General features: G+C 38.5%; 2 protein-coding genes across 4 annotated transcripts in view; one reads left to right on the forward strand and one right to left on the reverse strand.

Moving 5' to 3' along the window:
- LONRF3 (LON peptidase N-terminal domain and ring finger 3) overlaps nt 1–2079 on the forward strand; it is a 15835-nt gene extending 13756 nt beyond the window's left edge. For both annotated transcript variants that reach the window (XM_084534776.1, XM_084534775.1), the window contains one exon: nt 643–2079. In XM_084534776.1, the coding sequence (XP_084390902.1) occupies nt 643–801 (159 nt within the window). In that variant the 3' untranslated portion in view covers nt 802–2079. The remainder of the gene's footprint in view (nt 1–642) is intronic.
- The window catches only part of KIAA1210, a 105679-nt gene that overhangs the window by 21906 nt on the left and 61014 nt on the right, over nt 1–22759 (reverse strand). Inside the window, exons 13-14 of one of the 2 annotated variants that reach the window (XR_014697625.1) lie at nt 15372–15454; nt 1992–15079 (exon numbers count right to left, since the gene is read on the reverse strand). The gene's annotated coding sequence lies outside the window, so the exon portion shown is untranslated. Of the gene's footprint in view, nt 1–1991; nt 15080–15371; nt 15455–22759 lie in introns of those variants that run through there. The other variant, XR_014697624.1, reaches the window with a different exon arrangement.

The raw sequence follows: 22759 nt of genomic DNA on the forward strand, positions 1-22759 counted from the left end.
TAAGCTGTGAAGCATCGTCTTTTATGATGAAAATAAGAATGCTCTGTATTTATCCTGCATAAGCAAAGTATCTGGATTATGTTGCTGTGCACCAGTAGTAGCACTACTGTAAACAGAAAGCTCATATTTAATGTTGGTAACTTAACCTACATTATTAATCCCAGGACACTTAAATGTCTTTTTGCCTACTCTGCAAATTAGAAGTGTAAGAGAAAGCAGGGGAGGAAACTTGTTACTCTTGCTAAAGGACTGCAAATAATAGGGATCCTAAAATAACAGAATATAACAACAAAAGTAAAATATGAAGTGCCAGGTATAAAATAATAAAATATGAAGGAGGCAGGTATCCCAAAGGACTGGATCAATAATTAACAAGAGGGGAAAAAAAAAAACAAAAGGACCAACCTATAAACTGTTGCTAAAAATAGTAATGCATCTCACTTCTACATTCAACATCCCATTTTTAGGAAAGGTGCAACTTGGCTGTAACTTCTGTTTCAAGCCAACTAGTAATCCCAAGCCATTAGGCTGGCAATGACATAATCTGCTTGCTAGATGCTGTGTTTTCAAAGAAAAATGTTCAAAACCAAGCCCATACCACATACATGTTTCCTAACTTCTGTTTTGTTCCCCTTGCTGCAGGCTAATCCTAATGGGCCAGCATGGTGCTGGTGGGTCCTAGCTGTCCTTCCACTTGAGAACAGAGCTCAGCTCCCTTTCCTTGCCATGAAATCCCTCAAAGACCGCTTGAATGGCATCAGACGTGTCCTTACATTCATGTCTCGTACAAGATCACGGTGATGGTGAGGAGAGCTGTGAAGTCTCCCACAGTACTTGACTGTAGAGTATTTCTTGTAACTTCATCTAACTGCAATAATGTCTTACAGATTTAAGTGTCAGGATGTTTCAAGCCTGAATTTCAAAGAAAATGAGTTATAAAGATCAAGGGATGTTTATGGATACTTCAGTAGTTTCCATTTGGAACTCTGAGATGATTATTCAATCACTGCACTGCTAAATTAATAACAAATGTGATAGAACAAAAAGTGATCTTGTTTGCCATAAACCTTTTAAAAAGCTTAAGAGGTTTTTAATTTATTTTTATTTTTATTTTTTGTAGTGGATAAAGGATAAACTGCAGCTTAATGTGAAGCAGAATTAATAATGTTTATGCATTATTTCAGTGAACTGCTAAGTCTTTTCCAATGGTTCAGGTTTTATATAGCATTGTGTATAATAATGTTCACAACTTCCGTTTGATAATTTATTTTTGCACTATGATTTTTTTGTTTCAAAGTGTGTATTATTTATGTGTTCATTCTCTAAAGGAACGTAAGCTGCTCTATTTATTTAGTGTTTTTACCCTGTATGTACAACTGGGGGGAAAATTATGATTCTGGCAGTGCACAAAAAACTGCTTTGATCATTTTTCAGATACTTGTGTTCAAGTACTTTGAATGTTTTTCTACTTGTCCCCAGTTCTACTGTAGCCGAAGGTTTTTTTCTCCTGAAACAGCCTGCCATGAAGTCTTTGTATACACAGATTCTGAGATAATTCATGCACAGTTGTTGGAGCTTGATCCTATGCTTGCAGCTAGGTCCCTGATATCACAAAGCAGTCAAGGACATACTTAACATTAAGCATGAGTGTGCAAGTGCTTGACTAAATCAAGGCATTGATCAGCTGATGGCAGTGGAAATTGGGTGACAGAAGGTTCCATCCCCTAATATTGCACAGAATGGGGAATAACTTAGTTGAATTTACATCTGAACCCTTCTTTGCAAGAAAGGATGATGGCTACAAACAACTGCTAAAGAGTGAGCCACACTCAGTGGCTACTCCTAAAAATGAAACTGGAAGGATTGGTATCATTTCATTGTAGGATACGACACATCTTTTTTACAAATACTCTTGTTACTGTTGAGATAAGCTTTATTTTTTTCTAAGTGTTTGGGACTTGGTTTTGGAGTGTGTATGTGGGTGGAGGGAGGGTTAATTTGAACCACAGGACTCAGAGGGCAGTTTGTATCACGTGAGAAGGAAAATGTAATAAATGCTATTTATTTATTTCACCCCAATCTTCAGGTTTCTGTTAGCTTCAAATCTCTACCCAGCCACTGCATTTCTCTTAACAGAGATTGGCCAGTGTTGTTAAATAGTAGCTTAACTTAACCCCTAAGGAAAACAAGTGCATTTTTGGGTGATCACTTCTAGCTGTAAAGCAGGTAAAAACAGGGCAAAAATGAGAATTGCAGTAACTTAGGTGTTTTGTTTTGTTCTTTTGTTGTTGCTTTAATCAACAGTTGGTATATTTTGGCTTTCTTGATTTCTGCCTACCACTTTCTGGGACTGATCTTACTTCAATGGGGCTCACTTTGACTTTCATTGATTTCAGTGTGAGCAGAACAGGGCCTTTTATTCCTAGTTACTGTTTTCAGTGGCAAAAAGAAACAAAACAAAACCCTGAAACTGTTGCGGAATGCTACGAATTTCCTTATTTTATCCCACAATAGCACCAATTGCCATTCCATGCCTTTATGGAAAAATGCAGTAGAATTTAATGTTTGTGTTTTCCCCGTCATTATTTCATCAGAAATATCTGTTAAGAGTAATTTCTGTACTGTTAACTTTCCATAAAATTTTGTCCCCCCTCTTGTTAAATTCTATAGGACTTTTCCATAAGGGTACCAAAGAAAGAATGGAAGACAAACACATTTCAGCCTTGTGATGCAAATGGAAGATGTATTCTGTGTTTGCATTTAGCTACTCTAGAAACGCTACAACTTGTTTCCATACTGCTAGATTGCTGCACTTCTGACGTCTTCTGTAGGTGGTACTTTACATGCTTCTCTGTGAACAATGTATAGAAATACATACATGTTCTGAACAATAACAAGTGTATGGTGGCTGAGACCTGCTATAGCATTTGTCTTCGTGAGTCAAAGTGACTCCTACTTGTTTGGAAATGAAGCTGCATTAAATATAATTCTTCCTTAAACTATTATGTATTAATGCATAACAAGGAGCCCACGTTGCTCCCAAAGAAATAAGCTGGCACTTAGTTCCTCATATCTGTGAGAAAAGGACCTTAAATATCTATTTTACTGTTTTCTCACCGATCTTACGGTTTTTTTCCTGCACGCTACATCTTCTGCATACTCATATTCTGCTTATTTTGTTAATTCAGAAATTGCCAAGGAAAGGATCCTTGATTTTATAAGCAAATATTGTCTGTCTTTACTAGATTTGAGTACAGCTGTCAATTCTCTAATTAGAAATTTGCGTATAGATGCACTGCATTGTGAACACCCAGTGTATTTGGTGCAGCCTGGAAACACTGGAAATACTGCATACGATGCATACAGTTGACCTGCATATGGACAACAGATCAAGTACATCAAGGAAGTTCATCAGTACATGTACAGTACCGTTCTGTCTGGGACTGCTCTGTGACCACACATCCTAGATTAATGGGTAGTCTGCAAATTCCCTCAGAGGTTTAAAAAAAAAAAAAAAAAAAAGGAAAATGTGAGAAACAAGTTTCCTAAAAAAAAAAAAGCTGTCCAGTAAAAGCTGGACAAGGAGTAGCCTCACTCTTCAGTGAGTTCAGATGGTTGTTTAAGTAATGAGGTTTAAAAAAATCTTTAGTTATGCCACAGTATGGGTGACTTTTTTAGTTGTAGTAATCAGTACAAGGATGTAACTTCAACATTTATTACATGCATAAGTAAACAGATGATCAGATTTTAAAATACCTTCTCTTCAATAATAGAAATTGCATTGATCAAATTTAATGGGGGAATATTTTATTTATGCTTCTTACTATGTTCTAGGTATTTACTTTGTCTCAACCACTCTTTTTTTTTTTTTTTTTAAAAGCACTTCATAAAGTTACTTTTCCTCTGTGGCTAGAAGTATTGATTATTTTTTGTTGTGAGGTCATAAGTAATGCAAAGGCTTCTTCCTAGTCCTTCAGAGAAGGTATCTTCCCCTGACCCTTGATTAGTGAGTTGGGTTTACTACAACCAACAAAAGTTCTTCAATTCACATAGAAAATTGATGAGTCCCCCTTTTTAAAAAAATAAAAAATAAAAAATCTGATGGAGAGGAAAGCCACTAATAGAACAAACTAAGTGCCAGTGTCCTCATGAATATCATGGTATACCATTCAAACACCTGGAGACTGTGAAAGCTTCAGATTTGCATTTGAGAGAGATAGTTGTGTTCATCTGAAATCTTCTCACCCTTCCATAGATGAAGTATTTAACAAAACAGATTAAAATAAGTAACCAAGGCTGGCTGTATCACCTTTCCAAATATCTGTACATACAGATAGCTTCTAAATAAAAACAGATGACTTGAGGGGGAAGAAATTACAGTCATTTTTCATTCCCATACATAGACAAACTTCTAACATTTATAGTGAATTATGTTGCTTTGTGTAGTAATAACTTATGGGGAATTGCTTCTATCAAAATAGCTATTATCTTGGCTTGCGTAACTGTGGAAAGTAAACTGGAGGCAGGACTGGATTAGTCAGGAAAAACATCAACTCTGCCAGTGAACTCGCACAGTTATAGAAAGTAGTTTGGTAGTATTAATAACATGATAAAATGGTGTATCACCTGTGTGTTAGACCATTATCATGCTAAATCTAATTGACATTCTAGTGTTAATTGTAAAAAAAAATTTCATATATTTTCTCTTCCATTGGCTTGTAGCAATAACAGATAGAAGCTGTCATACTGAATGGCTGACCTAGTGCTTGGCCTATGCTTCCGTCCTGTATGACTGCTTGCAACCAGAACACCTGAAAACACCTGAACCATGGATTTCTTAATCCAAAGATTATTTTAATTAATAAAAAAAAAAAAAAAGTCGGGGATTTGGATGTAGCAGGTCTGGCTTAGTTTGAGCTGTAGAAAAAGCTTTGTAAAATTAAGTCTTGTTTTAGATGTTTTTTTTAATGATTTCTGGTTGGTGCTGAAGTTTTACTGGTGTTTAAACTAGTGACAGACAGTTGTACTTAAACACAGTGTTTAGAAATGGAGGACATGTTCACGAACTTATTTAAAAACAAATGTAAATTAACTACAGGGTTTTTGATGCATCAAAACCCCACTAGAACTGTATGCTTTCTGGGTAGTGCTCTCCAGTCCCCTGAGTTCTTCATTAGCTGAAGGCTAAGCAGGGGTTGAGGTCAGTTATTTTGTCTACTTCACATCCTAGCCTGTAACTGATACAGCAAATAGTTTAAGATCTGATCTGGAGTTTACTCCAAAGCCCAGTAAATCAATGAAAGTCTTAGAGCTACAAAAAGGTGATAGTTACTATAGCATAGTCACTGTTCTGAAATATTTTGCTAAGTAAATATTGTCTGGGTACAAACTGAACTGCCTAGTCAGGATTAAAATGAGGGATAATACTTAAGAAAAACTGAACTAGTACATTGACTTCCTCATCCAGGTGTCATGTGAAGTGCTTACTAATGATGGAGTTTCATAAGGTCTAAAGTAACCCTCACATAGAAGTGCCTGTATTCTGTTATTGCCATTCTTGATCTTTTTAAGAGAGTCATAGCCATATATTTTATAAATATACACATATGCACCTTTAAATCTTTAAATTTGCAGAACAAAGGTTTACAGAGCAGAAGTGTAGCAAAAACAATGTAATAGCTTCTATAATTCCCTGGTGAGGGATGGGAGAAGTACAAAAATGAGGAGGAAGAGACTCTGTGTAAGATGTCTTAATTTGGCACCATATACTTGTCCAATTTAATTCCATCAAGCTATGTGGTTACAAGAGTGCCAGAAATATATCTATCAAGCCATTTTAAATAAGTTCTTTGTGGACTTGTATATTCCATTTGTTTGTAAAACATCCTTTTGTGCACTGTAATGAACTTGAACTGAAACTTAAGTTATTATGCTCATATCACTGAACAGAGTACTGTTCAGCTACCTCTACATAAGGTTGAAGTACTTTGTTTTTTTCCAGATTTGTTCACATTGTCATATAAAATATATTTTTTAAAAATCATAGTCCAAAGAACCTGTATGTGTCTGTAGATGTACATATAACTACCTTGTACCAACAAAGTCTGTGTGGAGAGTTGTTTGCTAATTAAACTTTTTGTGTTCTTTACTCTTTGGCTTGCATAACAAAGAACTACACCTGGTAACAAACATGACATGTGAGCTGCTTTTTCCGGTATTTTAGAAAAAGGAATAAAGAACAAATCTTAGATCCTACAGTCACACAACAAAATTTGATGTGAAGGAACTAACTCCCAGAAAGGAAGTTAGTTGCCCAAACCTCATTTGTGAAGAACAGCAAGAGCATTTTTCCTTCTTTGTAGAAAAGTAGGAATGATAGGAACTGACAAGGGCCTGGCTTTCAGCACTACGTTTGCTTCTCTGGACTGTGGTACCTTTCACATACTGTTTGCTTCACAGTGAGTTGCTTCATTGTCTGTGATTTGAAGCAATAACCAGGCTAACTTTTCATTTACAGTCTCAGCCAGGAAAGAGCCCTAGCTGCTTTCTAAGCTATGTGAAAGCACTACATTCAGTGAGGACCCCTTAACCAGAAGTTTCATAGGGTTTTTTAAGTCCTCAATTTTACAGAAAAAGCAAAAAGTGTAGTTTTATTCATAGAACTATCACTGAGAGGAACTTCATATTTTATTCTACTAAAACTGTGGAAACGTTGCCTGATTTTTTTTATAAGGTAAACACATACAGACTGTTCCTTTAAAACACATGTGGACTGCTCCTTTACTTTGTCATTTAAGCAAGATGGGAGCTGTGGCACGGTTGTTATACACTGAATAAGTCCCTGCCACTTACACTACCACAGCTGGGCTTGCTGGTCTCTTATGTAAGCTTGCTCAGGTCCTTCATTTATTTTAGAATCCAGGGCATAGTCTAAACACCATATATAGTAAGCCAAAAACTAATTATGTCAACACTGCTGTTTTCTTTAACAACATAAATTTGAATCTGAGTAGAGGAACTGTTTTGGTTGAAGTGCTTTTCCATCAGGAAATAGCAAATAGTCAAAACGGAAGGTTTGTTTGGGAACGTGTAGGATCTATTCCTTTTAATTCTCAATTTCGGGTTTGGAGGCTTTAATTAAGAATGGGTTTTAATGCACAGTTCAGAAATGTTTTTAGTTGTAGCTTAAAGCAGAAAAATTTAAAACAAAGGGTAGCAAAGCTATTTTCCAACTACTTGTTCACTGTGTTCCCATTTTGTAATGCTGTATCTACACAGATTTATTCAAATGACTTTTGAATTATTCTAAAGTCAGCTATGCTTACATAATGTTTCACATTAAAATGATCACTAAGAAGTGCTAATGATCTCTATCCTCTAAAGCAGTTGAAGGGAAATTACTTACTCCAGTTAGCCTCTGCTTCCCAGTTTATTTCATAACACAATAACCTGCATTCACTGGGGCTTGGATCAGGACTGTGGCAGGCTGAGCAAAGTGAAGGGCATGCTATGTGATAGCTCCTGGCTGTTATCTGCCACAGCTTTGAAAATTCTGGCATTCAGCTGTAACATGCTTTTTATTCTGTTAATGAGATGCAACAAAATCCTGGAACATCTATTAATGTGCTGCAGTTATCTATGAGTTAAAGTACTGCAACATCTTTATCTGCAAGTGAGGTAGCTGACTCCTTAATTTAACAACTATTTATTTAACACCTCTAGCCTCTGCCATATCAGTTGTAGACTAACTGGTCCTTAGTCCATCCTAACCAGAATAATAATAATAAAAAAAACAATAAGGTCTGCTATGTGTCACCCTCTTGGCCACACATACAGTTGAAGGAGGAATGGAAACTGTTAGTAAACTATCATAGGGCTGGGCTTGTTTGTTGTTGTTTTTAATATATATTATTCCTGATTTTCAAGCTGAGCAGATTTTTTTATCAGCAGTTAATAATACCAAGTTCCCCAGAAACTACGCAATAGAACAGATTAAGTCATGCTTGCTAGCAAACTAGGTCATCAGGCCTTCTTTACCAGACATGCTGTATTTTTAACTAACATTAAGATAAGCTGTATATTGATGCCAAAAATTAATACACAGAGGCTACCTGAAAACCAGAGCACTGACGTAAAGAGCGAGATTTGCTATGAAGACTAGCCCTCAGCCGCCACATACCAAACAGTTTACATCTTCTGATAGGATGGCTTTCAGGTTACAATAGAAGTGACTGGCTGAAAGAATCTATATAATAAAAGCCTGAGTATGCTGTCAATACCAGTTTCATGCCAGCATAACATCTTTTGTTTCAGTAGATCTGCTATTGGTTTATAATGCCATAAAATGAAAGGAGAATTAAGCTATTTATGTAAGTGAGTTTATTTATATAACTGACTTATGCTGTATTATGTGATGGAAAAGAAAATCAAGCACATGGCTTTTTTGTGTTTTCTATGAGCTACAGAAAGATTTTGTAAAAGTAAAATTAGTAATAAATGGTTTTCTCTATGTATTATATTAGTAGTTCAGTCTTATCCACATGGAGGCTTTATCATCTGTAGAAAACGTGGTAATAAGTGACACGATAACGTGAAAGGATTTTAGCAGGTCTGCAGACGACCTCGAAACTCTGAATTCTGAACATCACAATTTAGGCTGTAAGTTAGTTCAACAAAGCAATTGTTATTCAGTCTCTTCTGTGGATGACTCAATGATTTGTACTGTGACTATTAGTACTGAACGTACCATCTGAAATTCATTTTGAAAGATTACTGAAGCATTAATGATTTAAAAGTGGTTTCTACAAGTATTCTTATCAATGAGAAGCCTGAGCTCTGTCAAGGCTAAAGAACATACAGAAGGATTTTCAACATTGCTGAATTATTTTTCTTTTCAATGCTTTACACTGTTTTTCGTTCCTTAGTGAATGATGGCTATATAATATTTAGGAAATCAGGGTCAGTAGAGTAAATGTTTCTGTAGCAGTTTGGCAGACACACCTTTCATAACTCATAAAGTCACTACTGGAAAGGCACAACTGGGTCACAGAAGTGCATGGTGGGATGCTGCTTTCCAGTTATGCAACCAGGGTAACTAAAGGTTAGAGAAAGCACTTGAATAACGAGCTTTTTGCCAGAAAGAGTGGAAGAGAAAAACAGTGTTTTTAAATGCTGGCTTTCTGAGCAGCAGCCGCCTAACGTGTCTAGTTAGGAGTCATCAAACCGAAATAGAACCGGATGCGTCAGAACTTTGAAGAATGGCAATTCAACATCCCAAAAGAAAAAATACATCTACTTGTATTCCAAAAGCAAAGCCTACCAGTTCTATGAGCCCAACAGATTATATTAGAGCCATTTGCAGCATGCTGCTCAGCTCTTTCTCCCAGCCCACAGTAACTGGCTTTATCACTCCTCCCTTGTCCTGTTACTTTATCACCCAGAAACATCTTCAACTTCAAAGAACCTCACATTTTAATTTCATTGTTTTTATCACACTAACCTTAACCTCTCTATTTCCCTGACAGCTTATAGCACCTTCGTCTGTTTCTCCCACATCTTTTTTACCTGATTCTATGTAGTCTACTGCATTACTTCTAATAAATACAATTACTGAGGAATTCTTACCATATTTCTTAGAGAGAAAAGAAGAGAGAAAGGAAGTTGTGTTTCAGCACTGTGAAGGTTTTCCAAGGTTTGGAGGGCTAGGACATAGCCCACGGGCACAAATTATCACATTAACTAACAAATAGCTCCCATCAAGTTTGGGATATTAATTACAAACCTGAATGCTGTAGTGCAAAGAGAATAAATAAAACGGTTCTCTTTTAATCACAATTATTTCTCCTGTTACAGCTGCACGCCAGATAAATATATTAATCAAAATGACCTCATTTTAGGCATGAGTAGCAGTGTTATATAACCATGTTAAGTATGCTATTTTATTTCCCTCCCGCCAAGGAGACATGGTGTTTGTCTTACAAGGGTTCCAAATAAGTCTGGTTATACAGCAATGGGGGAAAGAACAGGAGGGAGAGATGAAAGCAGGAGAATTAGTAAGCAAAATGACTCATTCCCCGAGTGTAGAGGTGATGCTACGCTCCACTATTAAGTATTAGTTGCTCTATAGGAAGCTAATGTTGTCATCAGCTGCCTCAGTGCTCCTCATATGCCCAACGTTTTTCAGGATGGGAAAAACAGATGTGTTATAGGAATGGAAGCTCCTTCTTTTCAGACCCCCCCAATCAGATGACATCGGCTTACAGCATTCCTGCTTTGTTTTCAAGCTGTTTGTGAAGGCTGGCTCCATAAACAGGGAGTCTGCAGAATCAATCCCCTGTCACTCTTTTTGCTGCTCACTTCTCTGGTGAAAAGTGGCATTCGATTAATTCCTTTTTAGTGCCACCAATCGTGCTTTAAACAAGCTCACGAGCACCCTTAAAAGTAGAATATATCCCCCCTACACAACAAGTCTGAAACTCATCTAGATTCATACTGCACTACAGAAAAAAGGACCAAGAGGCGTACATTTTTGCAATATAAGATCACTCAGGCAGAGAACTCTGATAAGTGCTGAAAATGTGAAAAACAAATGGCAGGGTATGCATTTCCCATTTGCTCAATACACACACATAAAAGAAACACTGTGTAGGCTTCACTGCAGCATACCAGTGCGTCCAAAACTCAAAGGTTAGTTACATAAATGATAAGGCGTGGGCTTAAATGCTTCATTCAGCTTGTTAATTACTTGCTTTGTGGCCCGAGCCAATGTTCTGAAACAGGTTCATCCAATATTGTGTTGCTTCCTCTGCATTTTCATTTAGTGTATTAAGCTGAAGTGCTGGGAACAATTTGTTGCAATACCTAGGAAGAGTCTGTTTTCTTTTCAAGCAATTTACAGAACAAACTTCATCAGACTAATCCATGGATGCTCTTTAAATGTTCTCCCTATTTCAGAAAATTATAAAATTTGCATCTTAGAACATTCTCTTTAAGCAAGGGAAGTGCATAAGCATATCTGTATTGTTGACGTTTTCTGTTTTGGTGGTTCCTGCCTTGTATTCTTTTTAATCCACACGTCCAACACGAGGAAATGAATGGCAGTGTGTTAGAGACTTCTCAAAATAAAATACTCAAAATATCTCTGGCAGAGAAGTGGTAGAAGCTATGTGGTAGAAACTATGTTTTAATAGTAGATGGAAATAGTTCCATTGTCAGTGAACTGGAATATCTAGTTGATTAAGATCTTTAATGCCATAGAGAAGAACAACCATTCATTACTTAATGGCCTAGCCTTGAAAGACAGACCACCCATGTATTTCCTAAGATGTGCTGGCAGAAATTGGAGATTTGGAATTCCTTATCTCTGTGGCAATAAATCACATTGTGCTTGGAGCAAGCTGTAGTTATACCACAAGATACCTCATCAAGGTTGTACCTGGGAACCCCATCTAAGACGTACTTCAAACAACAGAATTTGTTTTGAAACTAGAACTGGGTAACTTGCTTTGTTTTCATCAGGGTACATTTGCAGACATCTTGATTTCTAACTCAGACATGGGCTAAGAAGTCTATTGAGCCCTGAATATGTCTTAACAGCTACAGTGAAGTGGAAACAAACTGAATGGAAGTATCTCAAGGGTTTTTGACTCCCAGTATTTCAACAGACTCTGATGCATATTCTTCAAACCTCACCTTCCTGTTTCTACATTAAGGCTCCATCTTTTTCCTCTATAATAAAGTTGCCAGTTAGAGACTTCTGAGTCACAAATGCAGATTAGCATTTGGATCTGAATTACAAGTCTTGAAAAATTAAGGTTGACTGAAAGAGGAATCTCATCTAGTCAATTACATGGACCAACTGCAAAATGCAGATTGTAGTTGCAAACATGGGCTGAAGCTATCTGGCTGCATGCAGTGCTGCGTGAAAGGTGATGAGATATATCTCATTGCCAGCCTACATATAACCTGTCCACATCACTCTCCAGATTTTTCAGGAATGTTACCTCTGAAGTCACTCATACCTCTTGGTTCTGCATTTTGGATTGCTTTCTCTACTTCTGCTGGCTTGCTTTACTTTTCCTATTTCATTATTTCCTGCCCATGGGCCGTATCATATCCTTTCATCAATATTTCAGCACAATGACTCCCTGTTGGAATCAGCACGGATTTCTGCTTAAAAATTGATAGCACAATATGGCCCCACATGTCTGTTCTTATGCACCTGTTCCTCTTAAGTTACAGTCCCTCTGTCTTTAATACTCTCATTCTTCAGATTGCTCAAACACTAGAGTATTCTTAGCTGTATTTAAACTATCAAATGAATACCACTTCTAAATTAGAACACACATAAAAAATGCCTTTTTTGTTAGCAAGTGAGACTCAACCACACTCTTTAGCTGATTTCACTATACAGATCACTTTTGTCTTCAGGCTAAACATTGTTTCTTCAAATTGAAGATGAAAACTGCAATTAAATATAGGCCACAGATGTTCAGGATGCAGAGGACAAAAATATAGGTTTCATAACTCGACAGTTATGCAACCAGTTGCTTTTCACATATTAAACTGAACATTTAATTTTATGCTCTTATTTACTGTTAATCTAAACACAAATAAAGCTCTGACAGGTCCTTAAAATGGTGAGACTTTAAAAAAAAATCCTTCTGATCTATTTTAATCATTGACATTTTTTTTTCCTCAAAATGTTCATTGTTTTCTAATTTAACTTCAGATCCCCAAATATTCAGACACCCAGGTCTCCATTAAATTACCAAGGCACCTAAATAATGCTGAGGATCCAAGCTTTAATTTTGTTGCAGACCTGGTAAAGACAAGCCTATTGTAAAATAAGGTCATTATATATAAATGCTATTTACCCTACCTACCAAATCTCATTTGAAGCATCTACCCCAACAGTCCAAGTGCTCTCTGGGACTGGCTGCATGCCACCCTGCAGCAGTGAAACTCTCATCAAACCCAGCACAGTCATACATGCAAGAGACAATTTTTATAGCAACTGGATCTAGACTACAGCATTTAATCCCTTAGCAGATAAAAATGATCGGAGGACTAAGCACTTTCTGTACTTACATAAAAATCCTTTCCTTCAACTTAGCTTCCCTCTAGTAAATCACACATTAATTCTCTCACACAAAAACAAAGAAGTAAACCAAACAAGTTGTTCTGTTTGCAGATTGTAAATGGAGTGACAATGCATAAATGAATGTTCTTCTTACAACCCAACCATTTATACTTTTGGACTCGTTTTCTAGGGAAGCTTCAGTTATAAAATTACACTGCCTGCACATCAGCTCTGATAAGTTTTGAACCAGGTGGCTGATCTTTAACTATTTTATTGAGATTTCTACCACACCCTTTCAAATGTGAAGCTGCCAGACAAGTCACCCAGCGTGCACATGCACACAAACACGCAGAGGAGGTGAGCTTCCTATGTGGCTCTGGAATGGCTTCAATACAGAGAGGACAGCACAAAGTACAAGGGAGGGGGGACAAATTCAGAAGGAAATACAGAAGAGAAGGTGTGCAACTCTATACGAGAGCAAACTTCTTCAATTTCAGCATTTGCAAATTTAACTTAGATACTCAGGAGACACTTGAATACTTTAGCAATAGGAGCACAATTCGCAGAATGAGAAATATAAGATAAATCCCTAACAAGTCTTTCAGTTTGCCTCTTTTTTTTTCTCCCTTTTTTTTTTTTTAATAATGTCAAAAAACACTATCTGAATAATAAAAACAATAACAAAAAATATCAGAATAGGAAGACAAACGGTTTGCCCAGAGTCAGTAAAGGCAGTCAGTCCCAAGTCACTTTTGTTGATGAATAAAACAGGTCATGTAGAGATCACAGTCTGTATTTTAGATCACAGTGTGAATCTGCAGAACTGATATGCTTCATTTTTAAGCTGAAGAAGTTTAATTCAGCCACAGCACAGAGCCTCACAGTGCCATTTTGCAGTCAGTTTAGAAGTAGAATTGTACTTTGGAGAACACAGAGAAGAGCTAAGAGCCTCAGATTTCTTAGAACCAAATCTGTGCAAACATCTAGAAGAGATCTTGACCCTTCCGCAACATCTGGCGAGCTGGAAAACTACACAAGACATCTAATAAACTTGAATTACAGCTGCTGGTATAAAATACTAATTTGTACATCTGTTCATTCCAAGTCCTCGCAGCCTTGTAAGTACAGAATCAGATGTTCCCAACCCCTGAAGAAAATCTTCATTAATCTCTAAGAATCTGATACAAGTCAGTTGGGTTTGTCAAGTTCAGCCAAGCTACATGATTCGGGTCACACAAGTCGAGAACAGAGTTTTACTGGTAATGCCAAAAGAGACAGACAGAGAGGTGGTTGTTTTAAACCCCCTATAATAGCCAGTTTGAATCTGGCAGGCCAATTCCTCTCCACAGCACAAAGCAAGCTTCTCACAATTTCTAAATGAAGCAAAGTCCTTAATGCAGTTACTAAATGAGAAGTGGCATCTCAGTGGGCTGCCTCAGTGGATTAATTTTAAATGCATAATTCAATATAGACCCACATAAACCTTTATGAATAGAAATGGAGGTTATATAAGCATGTTCTTACAGTGTATACTGCAAATCCAAAGGCCAGTTTGAGTATAAATCAACTCTATCTTTTATTAATATTTTCACCTTCCCATAGGTTCAACTCTCTAGCAAATGTGCTAATCAGATTACTTTCTTCACTCATACACTGAGATGTCTAAAAGAAAAAAGGTACTTCAGTGCCAGAGACCAACTTCTTCCCTCAATCCTTTGAGGAAACTTTACACTGGGATCATTCTGCAGAGGCCAGCTGCATCGGGGACAGCTCAGGAAGGGCACTCAATGCAAGACCATCATTTCCCACTGGTGAAAGCTGAAGGTCCACAAGTCCTGCGCGGACCTGCATGTCTCGCAACATCAAAGGAGCAGAAAAGATGCTGGACATGCTTCTACTGAAAGCCAATGCTGGGAAGCAAATATGCAGCCCCCTTTTATGACCCAAGAAATATCCATGGCAAATTTAATAAGGTATCGGGTTAGAGTGGCATGTCACCTAAAAGCAAGGCAAAAGCTGTTTGTCTACTCCCTGCCTTCTCTGGAACCAAAACACATCCACTCCTCAGGGAAGCCAGAAGGAAAACTGGCTTCTTATTTTCATCCCTTCCTAGCTAGACAAATTTGGCACTTCAGAAATGCAGCTTTAGACACACAGGCACTTTGCTACTTCTGCTACAATAATAAATGGTCACATCCCTCACTTTAGCTATCCTTAATGTGCTTTAAGTATACAGCTGTTAATAAACCAAGCCAAAGATCTCAGGAAACCAAAATAAAAGAAGGCCTACCTCAACACCAGTTTTCATGTGGTAGATGAATCGTTTCCCATAAATGAATTTCTTCTGAACCAGTAACGATCTACTTCAGTGTACTGAAAAAAAAAAAAAAAAAGAAAAAAAAAAAAGGAAAGAAAGAAAAAATTCAGATTAGTTTGATGATCGCAGAAATATAGTCATCTTTTTAGCCAGGGATTAATATTGCCTTGCAGCAAGGTAAATCCCTATCATCTCACTGAACGACTACAAAACTGATCTGCAAAACTGATTAGCAGCTTCACCAGTTAAAAATATGTTTATAGGTTACTACAATTTATTATTAAACATAATCAGATTAATTAAAGTCAGAATGTCAGGCTTGGGCTATTAGTAGAAATATTTATGATTGTGCACTGATAGTAACTGCTACTGTGCTACTGGGCTGTGTATTAACAGCCTAGCTTCAAACTGAACATTGTTTATAAGAACCAGAAAATGACAGGGGTTTAAGAACAAGAACAAAAAACCTTCAAATATTCCCAAACTTTGAGGAAACTCAGATCTGGATCTGGACCAGAGCATTACATCTGATTTACAGTTCCACAACCCACGGAAAAAAAAACTCTGATTCATATACTTGTTAAACTCTGGAGAACTTTAAATTTAGGTTAAAATCTAACTTTCTATCTCGGGTCCACTATCAATGAAAACATAAAGGAAGGCAATGGTGTGAATGACTGTGGAAATGCCTAGGCTGTGCTTTGCAGGGAGATGCAAATTTGTCCTGCTTTCCCTCCGAGTCAGGTGGACATCAGCCAGCTCTAACCAAAAAGACACTACACCATAGGCACTGTGGCACATCAGCAATGCCATACGACAGGTGACATTTGGTGACACCCAGTCTGGTGCCAACTCACCCACGCAGCTCTGGACATGAGCAGAGCAAGCTGTGGTCAGCCTGTGAAATCTCCCACCTTGTGAAAGTTCAGTGGAAGAAGTGTCTGCAGTGACATCAAGGAACTCAGAGAGGCCAATAAGAAGAAGTATTTTAGTAAGAAACAGCTATTAATTACAAGTCAAGTTCTGGAGGGGCTACCTAGGAAACACAGATAGGTTTGTTCAACCATTTTTTCATTGCAAACTGCCAGACAGGGTGAATTTGGGACAATTTCTCCCCAGTTCAGCATAGTTCTGGCATAAGCAGAAGATCTGACCCTGAGTTATTTACTGAGACTTATTTTTGAGCAACGCAGAAACAAAAAAGCCCAATTATACTCTTATTTAGACCAAACTAATTCCATTGGCTTTAGTAGATTTGTTCCTGACTAAGAGTTGTTCCTGAGATTTGAAAGAAAGCCCGAAGTGCCACTTAGCATTGAAATCCTTCTTGTTATTTTACATTTCCTTGGAAAATTGCATAAAGTCTGTTCTTGCTTAAGTCACTCCCAGGAAGAAAAACTCTTTGCTGCAGTGCTGTGGTTAGAGACCCATACTGTTAATAAAAACAAATGCAAAAGTATAGCAAAAACACCAGTTCTGTCTGGGAAAATCATTGGTTTTATCTGCTCAGTCAACACAAAAGAGGCTGTGTGTGTGTGTTTCTAAAATTCTCTTTATCAGACTGAAAGGGAAGGCTGACAAGCTGCTTATAAAGGCAAAGAAATCAGATGTTCCAGCGGCCTTGGCTCTGCACACTGCCAGCACCGCTGGCTCGGCTCCTTTCACATGGTAGAAGCCATGAGAAATTCATTTTAAGGACCAGGCTATTATGCAATGGCCTCGGTTGCATCAGCACAGCAAGGGAAGCACCAGGGGAAGAGTAAATAAAAGTTGAGGCTCTGTGCCTGCGAGACGGCAGCCGCCCGCAGAGCGCCTGCAGGAAGCCGAGCCGCTGAGCCCGGCCGGGAGGTCTGCACGGGGAGCGCTCCAGGCACACGCTGCTCCATCCCAGCTCCCCCTGCTATGCTCCAAAAATTAATTAGTTGTGGCAGATTGGCTACATCACCTGAGTTTTGATCTGTGCCTCCAGAGAGAAATCTGTATGAAAAAGGTTGGAAAAAAATATAAGCCAGCATCAAGAAATGGCACGTCCACTGTTAACTCCAGGGCCTTTGGTGGAGCTGCAAACAGGACTGTTGCTACCTGTGAACCGAATGCACCCGGTCAAATCAGTGGTACGCAGCCATAATGCCACCTGTGCTGGAGGAAAACCACTAAGCTGTATTAATGGAACATATGCAAGGCACCAGAGATCTCATCTGGACAATTACTGGCAGCAGCCCGTTCACAGAGCCCCTAGCTAAAGCTGTACAAACATTTCTTTGCCATCCTGCAGCGGGGAGCTTGCGTCTGGAAGTAAAGCAACACGTACTGTAGAGCAGTGCGCCTGTTGGCGTGGAGGCAAGCATGCTGCGTGGAGCAGCTACTGCTCATTTTGGGTTAAAGGACCCTCCAAGACATCTTATTAAACTTGGCTTCAGGGCAATTGCACTTGTTTGGAACTTCCGATTGCCATCACCAGGTCCTTCACATAACACTGGCTGGTGGTACCGCACTACCCAGGATTAAGTGAAGACCTTCACACCCAGCAAATGCAAACCAAACACGTCTCCTGCAGGCTTTAGGCTGATCCCAGCCACACTGACCTGGTTACCAGCCTCAATTTCCCACGTGGCAACACCCAACCTAAGGGCGGTTGGACTCGAGGTTGCAACATGACATTTTGTCACAACAGACCACGACACGAACGTCAGAAGGGTGATGTACAGCACAGAGACGTGCCCTTCCCAGGGGTTCCTGCAAAATGATACAGAGCAAAGGTCTGTGATACAAGATCCCAGCTCACCCAGAATTTTGCAGATGGAGGCAGGAAGTTTGCAGTCCAAGCTTTTAAGGAAAGTCAAGGAGCAGGAAAATAAAAACTTTCACTGTAGCCAGTCAAGAACAGGACTAGACCTGAAGTTAACCTGTCAACATGCCCACACTGATCCATGCCACAGAATCTGGGCTTTGGTAGCAAGTCACGCTCTGAAACTATTAAACAAATAGCAAGCAAAACTTGATGTTGATACTCCTAGCATTTTATATGCAATGTAAATATTCCTATTGATTGTTCTGTCACAGTACGTAGTGCTTCTTCACAGTCAAATCCCTTATTTTATAAACAACGTGAAGCAAGGAGACACTTATTTTCATTAGGGATCGTAACACTAAGAATGCTTATGTAACCTATTGTTCCATCAAAATGGAAAGCACAAAATGAACCTCTGATCTTCTTTCATGCAAATATGGACCAGGTCGCTCATCTTTGAGGAGAGCTATCTTTATCAATTGAAATGCTCTACTAAAACAGGTCGTGTATTTCCCTCTTCTTTGTAACACATATGATTTGAGAGCCAAACTGAGTAAACACTGGTTGTGTCTAAAACAAAGCTCTAATTTTATGTAGAGATACATTAATTTGTACATCTAGCTGTGACAGAAAAGTCACTTTATTTACTCCTGTATGAATAAAACATGCTTTCACAGCTCGCCAAGTCCAGTGAAGTTATTTCACCCCACACATAGACTTGGTAAAATGCTGACCCTTTGGGGGGCACATCTCCCCTCCTCTGCTTCTCACAGTGTCACTTTGCTTCATTTGCCCACGTCACCAGTGACAGAGCTGGCATTTAGGACAGCAGGAATGACGCACTCGCAAGAAGCCAGCCAGCAACATCTCCTCCTGCCTTGCTAGCTCTCATGGTGCCAACGACATCGTCAGGGAAGGCTGCTGCGAGTAGTTTGAAGTCTATGGAAACACAACACGGCCCCTGGGACTTAGACCCTTTTCCATACATTGCTGCAGTTGCTACAATGACCTTATTGTGTAATTTGGAAAAAGTTACCTCAATGCCACAGAAATGTATTCCTGAGAAATGTGGAAAGCTTCTAATTTTAAAACACTCAGCCTCACCCTACTGTGTTGGAAAAATACCTGTAAATCAAAACTGATTTGGAGGCCAGAATGGTATAACTGAGAAAATATAATGGAGCGTTAACTTAAATTGCTTTAAAAAGTAGGTTAAAGTGATCTTTAAACAAGGCAGCATTGCTGGTATTGTTAGGTATGCAATCTTGGACTTGTTAGCTCTTCATTAGATTCCTGTAAAATATGGCTGAATAAAAAACAAGTTACGTAAGAAGTGTTTCTGATCTCACAAATTAAAAGTAAAACTATTTAGAGAGAGAAGCTATGTTTTTTTAATGGACCTATTCTGAGGCAGAGAGAGGAAAGGCTGGAATGAGAGTTTCAGGTATGAAATAACCTTTGTATTTTGATTGTTTACATCAGTTCCTTCTTTCTGCTTTTTCATCTCTGTTTCATACAATACTATGTCAATGAAACACTACACATCTTCAGCCATTCCATCCCTGCTTGTTGTTTAGTGATTATCTTGCTTTATAGATCAGAATAAGAATCTACAGTTAATAATCCTGTTTACACAAACTGCCGGTAGATTTTTCTTAACTGCTTCTAAAAAAAAACCAGCTATTAAAATAGCTTATTTTTAAATCCCTCCTAGTACAATAGGAATAATAATAGCATCTCACAGTTTCTGTAGTCAATAATCTGCCCCTCAGTCGGGAGAAGCTGCTAAACTTTGGCTTAGCTCACTTCTGAGAAGCTGCATTTTTAACACAGGTCATACAGCAGTTCTATTTAAAGGGCTGCGCTGCTGTGGGCTCCACCAGCAGGTCACAACATGCTTTGATGTGCAGTGCGAAGTGCTCACCTACTTCATGTGGCTCAGAAAATGGAAAGAGGTCTGGTAACAAAGCATTACCTCCTGGACCAACTAACGTGGAAATGTGCAGATTGTGTCCAATGGAAGAAGAAAAAGACCTGTCCATGGCAGTGGGCATCTCTGATGCATTTCCATTCATTTACAAGATCTTATTGTCCTGATTCCTCATGCACAGGGGGAACAGATGGATAAAGACCTTCCAAATAAAGCCCCCTTCTGATACCCTTCCTTAGGCTAATACACACCCCACTGTGCAGGAGTACTTTGAATTAGAGCTTCCCACTCTGCGCCTCTTGTTTCTCGAGTTGAACTGTCATTCTTCCCTAGTCATTCACCTTCATCCAGCTATGCCCCTTCATTCATCCAGCTTGAAATATCTGAGTGACCTTTTCTGTTCCTAGCAGATGCACTGTTTTGTGCTCCAGGTTCAGAATTTGCAGTTTATTTCATTGGCCTACTTCCATAAGATATGTTAAAAAACATTCTCAGTGAAAAAACAGAGGTTTCACTCAACCTCTGCTGTATAAACTAACCCAGACCGTAACAACAGCAACAGCTTGGAATAAATCTTGACACTTTGGGTGCAATACTTCTGGACAGCATAGAAGACACAAGAAGCCACTATAGCAAGCAAGAAATCAAGGCCAGAATCCTAAAAATAATAATAATAGTAATAAAAATGCTCAGATTCCCTAAATGTGAGAGGTTTCACATGGTAATCACTGACATTTTGGTGACAGTTGATGAGGTATTATTGTCAAACCAAGGTAAGCCTCTAATATGAATGTAGGTAGGCTATCACACACTAGAGGAAAAGACAATGATGGATGTGTCTTTCTTTTTAAGACTGCTAATCACATCACTGATTACTAATACCCTTCAGATGTATCACCTTCCAGTAACAGCTCTAAAGGACAAAGTATTTTCACAGGCTAATGTCTTTTCTGTATTGATCTCAAAAGCACTTAGCTGAGCAAGCGGGACAAACTCAGGAATTACTTATGCTGTAATAGACTTAGATAAAATAGATTTAATATTTCAAATCACAACACTTAAAAAGACAATGTAATGCTGCTTAGGGAGGCCCTCTCTGTCCAAACTTTCTAACATGAAAAGGGCTAGTATTTAGTGTTTTCAGCATGGGTCATTCTTCACTATTCCAAGCACTTTCTTCTAATTATGTTAATTGAAATGAGTATTGGCTCCTCAATTATATGTTAACTTTAGGCTTTCTTTTATTCTTTGGGTATATTTAAGGAGATGTGTACACCACATTCTGTTAATGAAAATGTCAGAGTTGTGCTAGAGACGACGTGTGTAGCCTTGGAGATTTTTGAGTCTTTTTCCTTTTTAAACTGATTCATTCCCTCTCAAGCCCAGCTAATTGTAAGTAGATTCACAGCTGGATAATAATGCAACAGATTCGCTTTTTCCCAAGTCTTTATAGCTCGTTACAGCAAGAGGAACCTCCATAATCTCCAGCTAGGTGCATGCCAAATTGCTGTCTCTCTAATCTCTCCTGTAAAATCATCAGATTCTACATCTGGCTGGGATGAAGATCAACCTCTAGCCAGGCAGCAGTTGTTCTAAGCAGCAGAATTAAAATTCCAATCTGCAATGCCCTGTTTGGACATGTTCACTTATTTTCCTGCATGGCCCCACAGCAAAACTGAATTCACCATGCAAGCTACTTTTCCCCATAGCTGTCACCAATTCTCAGAGCCTTCTTGTAACAACAAGGTAACATATTTTTCCATACTTTATACTCCAAAAACTCCATTATATCATCAACAAAAATATGCCTCTCTCTCAGACCCCTCTTCTCTGCCTTCATAAAAGCCTCCATTCTCCTTATTGTAATAGTGTACTTATAAGTGCACAGTGAATTCTGCTTTCTATAACACTCAGAAGCTTTCTGTACTCCTTGGGGATAGCACTAGCACCCTCTGCTGTCACACACAAGCACCAAATTAAGTCAGCTGAAAACCTGGTTTTGGTACCACACAGAGGGAATCTCAAGGGACAGCTTTCTAGATCCTTCACTAAATACCCTGAGCCATAAAACTTCACAATTACATTGTTGGCAGTGTCTTGCCAATTACTTCAAAGCCTGCTTATTTTCAAAGACAGAATAGTGACAGTGTCTGGAAATAAACATGATTTTTTTTTTTAATCATTCAGTAGGAGCTTTAGTTATTTGCACTCATCGAGCACCTAAAAGCTACACGTGGCCAATGGGAAATCAAAGTCTCACTAATACGGCTACCAGCTTTTATAAATGCAGCAATATATCACTGATGTTTCAATGCTTATCCTCTAAAACCATCTTCTAAACTCGTGATATATGAGACTTTGTTTTGATTTTTTCATCTACATGCTTTTCGTCCTCAGTTGCAGACAGAAACTTGAATACATTACCTCCAGAAATCCAGAAGGCAAGTAAATACCAAATGCAGCATCACATGGTTCTCATGTGCTTTTCTTCTTTTTTAAAGTGGCATTAAGATGTCTTACAGCAGCTGGCGAGTAATTCCAAAACACATTCAGATGAGCATTTACAAGGTTTTCTGTGCCTAGAGGAGTGCTAGCCTTCGAGCCAACCATCAACTGAAGGAGCAGCAACTCACAAACAAA

This window comes from Aythya ferina (genome assembly GCF_964211825.1).
Source record: "Aythya ferina genome assembly, chromosome: 13".
NCBI classification, from domain to species: domain Eukaryota; kingdom Metazoa; phylum Chordata; class Aves; order Anseriformes; family Anatidae; genus Aythya; species Aythya ferina.